Below are 5,000 nucleotides of genomic sequence, written 5' to 3' on the forward strand. Positions count from 1 at the left end.
CTCTTTTGTCCTCCTTGGGGCCTCTTGTTCCATGGCTCTCCACAGTAGCAGGAGCAGCAGCAGGAAAACAGCAGCATACTCCAGGGCAAGGTTACCACCTCATGGAGACACGGGCAGCTCTACCACTCAGGGTCTGCACCGCTATCATACCTGGAAAATGGATAGAGGGAAAATTGTCAGTATGATGTGGTTTCAGTATGACATCAAACCTAATCAACCTTAATGTGATCTTGTTTGTTGTTAAAAGATGTAGGCTTATAGCGTCATTGAATCCTAAACTAGGGGTTTTAACATTAAAAATAATGTCACGAAAAGCTATGAATGAAGTCAGGACGGCGGTTAGGTTGTTGATCTCACCTCTGTAGCGATGATGCACTCGTCCTTCTGGTCAGACATGACGTAGATGGACTGGTATTTGGTGCCAGCTGAACACTGGTACTGGCTGTCACAGTGGTATTTGCTGTCACTCGTTGATTGGCACTCATCATCGACGGCCGATTGATAGTGTGCGTCGCTGCAGCACGGCTGCGACTCTTCTGATTGTTTCTCATCTGATACCTCACTGGAGAGCAAAGAAAATACGAGAATAAGATTAATACCGTGGGCAGACACCTTGCAATCGGTTAAGAGGAAGGGGCTCTGGGTTGTTAGTTCATTTGGATTAGCTTTATTTAATCTGCATTCTGCAGTAGATACTACCAACGTCTTTACAGGTTGGATTCTCCCCTTTTAACATGCTAAATTGTATAGTTGTATAAAAGAAAAGATAGATTGTGTAAAGCATCTTTCATGAATGTGAACATGTTCAATCGACCCGTACCTGTTTAATCTTTTCCTCCGTCTCTCCTCCATCTCTGGTTCGTGAACGAAGTCCCCCGTGGCCGAGGGGCCCTCCTGCTCCTCCTCTTTGCACAGGGGCATCTCCTCGGGCCTCAGCTCGTGGACCAGGTTGTACTCCAGACTGGGGTAGCGGGTCTTAAAGCCGCTCTTCTCTGAGCCGCTCACCCCGCTCAGCCCGCTCAGCGACCCCGCCAGCTCCGAATGGTAATCCACCTTCTTGTTGGTGTTCTTCACCGACGCCGCCGTGGTCATGGCCGGCGGCTCTTTGTCGCCGCGCTGAAAGTTGTTGGTGGTCGTCAGGTTGTTCATGGTCTCGCGGCTGTCGCCGTGGGCGCTGTCGCCGTGGCGACTGCGGCGCTCTTGCACCCGCAGCCGCACGTACACCACGAGCACCGAGCAGCCGATGAGGATGACGAGCACCAGGAAGACGCCGGCGCACACCGCCGTCCAGGGGAAGCCCGCCTCCTCCTCGTCCTCCTCGCCCTGGTCGTGTCCGTCGTCTGGCGAGGAGTAGCGGCGGTCAGGCCCCTCCACCGCCGGCTGCCCCCTGGGCACCTCCGGCAGGAGGAACTGGCAGTTGTGACCCCCGTAGCCTGGCACGCAGGAGCACACGTAGCGCCCGTCGCGCTCGTAGCAGGTGGCGCCATTGTGGCACGGGTTGTGATGGCAACGGGAGATGGCAGAGCTGCAGTTTTTGCCGATATAACCTAGAGGAGGAAAAGAGGGTCAGGTTTAGATTAGAGCTAGATCATAGGGCAGTTTATATATACTTTTAAATATACTATTATATTATTATTATTATTATTATTATATACAATGTCATTGTAACTCTCACAGTGTTCTATAGGAAGGCGCTACTTAGGCCCTATGAAAGAGAAGCACTTAGGCTGCAACATAAACCACCAGGTGCCGACCGCACCCAAAAGCTTAAGATTAGACGCTGCATTGTCTGCTCTCATACCTGGGGGGCAGCTACAGGTGTATCCGTTTGGTGCCTCTTGGCAGGTGGCGCCATTCTCACAGGGGAAGGAGAGACAGAGGCCCGAGCTTCCCCGGCTGTCCTCACAGTTGGGGCCGGAGAAGCCCTGAGCGCACTGACACATGTACGAGTTGACCAGGTCCACGCATCCTGCACCTGTGGTGATAAGAGACGGCCCGAGGTTAGACAATGTCACCGCAGTCTCTGTGGTGAACCGCAGGGGGGTATTTTTCTTTGCCATCATAATTCACTTGTATGTTGACATGTGGACGTAGGACCGCATACCGTTCAAGCACGGGTTGGAAGAGCAGTGGTCGATTTTCTTCTCGCAGTTGAAGCCGGCGTATCCCGTGGGGCACTGGCAGAAATAGCCTCCCTCGGGGTTGTCGGCACAACGCCCGCCGTTGAAGCACGGCCCGTCGGCACAAGTCATGGCGCTGAGCTCGCAGTTGTTGCCGTAGAAACCGGGGGGACATGTGCACTTGTAGGTGCTGTCAAAGTCCTAAAGGCAAGAAAAGCAAACGACGTTACTACCAAGGTTTGTTACTTGGATGTGCTGCTTTTTCCAAATGCTGCTCTCGTGTCTCCCCCCCTGCCCGACCCCCGACCCCCCCCCCCTCATCATATTTCACACTACTACTTACAGTGCAGCTGCCTCCGTTGCGACAGGGGCTTCCAGAACATTCATTGACCTGGATCTCACAGCTGGCCCCTGCGAAGCCCGGGGGACAGGAGCAGGTGTAGCTGCCCTGGCCGGTGTTGGTGCAGGTAGCTCCGTTGAGGCACGGTTTGTGGTGGGTACAGTAATTCAGATCTGGAACCAACGACCAGCAGAGAAAACAACATGAATAAAGGGATTCCGATACATCACGCGTCGAAGCACCGACTGGTGACAGAGAACGGGGCCACTGATGGACGGGTGCGATCAGAAGTCGTACCCTGATTGCAGAAGAGTCCGCCCCAGCCCTCTTGGCAGTTGCACTGCCAGGGCTGCTGACAGGTACCATGGAGACAGCCGGGGTAGCGGATACAGTCGTCGCAGTAACGGCCGCTGAAGCCCACGCGACACCTAGACCGCAGGAAGAAAACACACAATGGATTAGAAACTGCTTTGTTTATTTCGTTTGTTTTTTTTTACATTTATTTCTACGCTGAAACAGTGTGCTTTAAAAGTGGTCCAAACTATTAGGAACACGACATGCAAGTCAAAAAGTGTTTTTACGTACTTGCACTCTCCGGGTTTGTCGCAGAAGCCGTGCTCGTCGTCGCAGCCGGGCAGACAGGTCGCTGCGGGGGAAGAGTAGAGAACATGAGCACATGCACATTCGTGTGCTTGGTGTGTGTGTGTGTGGCTGAAACATGTGGAAGTGCTCGTCCTACGGGCACCCTGCATGAGGCTGCCACAGGCGCAGTCGCCAAGAGAATAACCGGCCAACCAGCCCTCTCTTTTAACACGGTTTCCCTCCAACACAAAGGGGGCCAAAACAAAGCCTTCTTTCTCCCCCTGACTGTGGGTCAGAAGTTCCCCCTTTCTGGCCTATGGCCGCCTTCCTCTCCTTATTCCAATTTCTACTCTTCTCTTCTCCTTTTTTTTTTAACCCAAATCTAATTCTGCTCCCCTCTTCCTCCTCCTCCCCTTCCTCCCCCTCTTCCTCTCCTCTTCATAACTTTCCTTTCCTACTCTCCCTCCTTTTCTCCTCTGCTCCTCTCCCTCCCTCCCTCCCTCCCTCCCTCCCTCCTCCTACCCCGTTCCCCGCCCCCCCCCCCCCCCCCCCCCCCCGGCCCCCCCAGGGCCAGCTGGTCTGTGTGGAGCTAACCACCAGACAGCTGCTCTATTGTCTGCTCTCACCCAGCAGCTGCCCCCTCCAAAACAATACACAACCCAGTTAAGCCAATGGCCAGCCCCGATCCCAACAATACAGGACTGCCGCTCGGCCAATCGGGGAGGAATGCTGGAGCGGGGAGGCCCAGTGGTCTAATGGAGGGCACGCGGCGTGTAAATGACTGCTCATTAGAATGGAGACCACTGCTGATACGGGGGGGGGAGGGGAGGGCGCGGGGGGGGGGGGCTGCCTGACGCCTGTTGCACACGACTCCCCGCTCAGTGGGGGTAGAGACAAAAATAGAGGCTCTAAAAAAAAAATAGAAATAAAAGCCGAAAAAAAGTGTCTTGTCACACATCTTCTTCTCCCTGCCCCCCCCCCACCCCCGTCCCCGTCGCCACCCTCCCAAAACACCTTCCGGTCCCCCGCCACCACCCCATTCACCCCTTCACTCTCCAACCCCGATGGGAACCTGATAGAGAGGGTTGGGGGGGGGGGGGGGGGGGCGCGGGTCGTCACGGCGATGCGGACGGGATCGATGGATGCCGGGGGGGGGGGGGGGGGGGGGGGGGGGGGGGGGGGGGAGGCGGAGCCTGGCGGCGTACTCACGTTCCGTGCAGTACGTGCCCTTCCAGCCCGGGTTGCAGATGATCTCTCCGCGCTCGCCGCAGCTGAAGTGGCCGAAGGTGTCGTCGCGGGGCCGGCAGAACACGGAGCAGCCCTCGCCGTAGTAGTGCTCGTCGCACAGGAAGCGGTAGGCGTAGCGCAGCTCGGAGCGCCCCGAGCTCTGCAGGTCGTTGTGCCACTCCTCGCCAACGGTCAGGTGGCGCTGGGTGGTGATGCGGCCAATCAGGCGCTCCGGTATATCTGGAACGGGGAGGCAAATAGGGGGGGTCATTAGTGCTGGAAGTAGCAGGAGGAGGAGGAGGAGGAGGAGGAGGAGGAGGAGATGAAGATAAAAAGGCACTTTAGCACCTTAGTGCCGAGTGGCTGTGGAGCCCACCGTGAGATGGGTATGTGTGTGTTACAAAGCGTGGATTAGCTACACTGTTGGATTGAAAACAGTGTTTGCTGAGGCGATGTTATGTTTTTATGGATGCAGAAGACATTGCCACCGTTTTTGGCACTATACATGATCCCAAACATATGATTCACTGGTAGCCTTTATCACAAGGGTATGACATTCCCATAATTACACTGTTAGATAAGATAAGACTAGGGTAATTCCAGAAAATGTGGTCTCATAAAACCCCTCCCTTGAATGGCTAGGATTATTTCCAAAATTAAAATGATTGTATAAATAGATACAACAGGCTACAACCCGTAAGGCTTTTGTGGTTGAAAAACATGAAAACTGT

At 54.7% G+C, this 5,000-nt stretch overlaps 1 protein-coding gene across 1 annotated transcript in view; it reads right to left on the reverse strand.

The window, feature by feature from the left end:
- The window catches only part of dldh (dihydrolipoamide dehydrogenase), an 8,751-nt gene that overhangs the window by 1,737 nt on the left and 2,014 nt on the right, over positions 1–5,000 (reverse strand). The window contains exons 4-12 of the mRNA XM_030378022.1: positions 4,252–4,509; positions 3,046–3,106; positions 2,758–2,888; positions 2,464–2,633; positions 2,105–2,321; positions 1,802–1,975; positions 821–1,547; positions 358–562; positions 1–150 (exon numbers count right to left, since the gene is read on the reverse strand). The exon at positions 1–150 is cut by the window's left edge and continues 1,737 nt beyond it. Of these exons, the coding sequence (XP_030233882.1) occupies positions 145–150; positions 358–562; positions 821–1,547; positions 1,802–1,975; positions 2,105–2,321; positions 2,464–2,633; positions 2,758–2,888; positions 3,046–3,106; positions 4,252–4,509 (1,949 nt within the window). The 3' untranslated portion in view covers positions 1–144. The remainder of the gene's footprint in view (positions 151–357; positions 563–820; positions 1,548–1,801; positions 1,976–2,104; positions 2,322–2,463; positions 2,634–2,757; positions 2,889–3,045; positions 3,107–4,251; positions 4,510–5,000) is intronic.

This window comes from Gadus morhua, chromosome 14 (assembly GCF_902167405.1).
Source record: "Gadus morhua chromosome 14, gadMor3.0, whole genome shotgun sequence".
NCBI classification, from domain to species: domain Eukaryota; kingdom Metazoa; phylum Chordata; class Actinopteri; order Gadiformes; family Gadidae; genus Gadus; species Gadus morhua.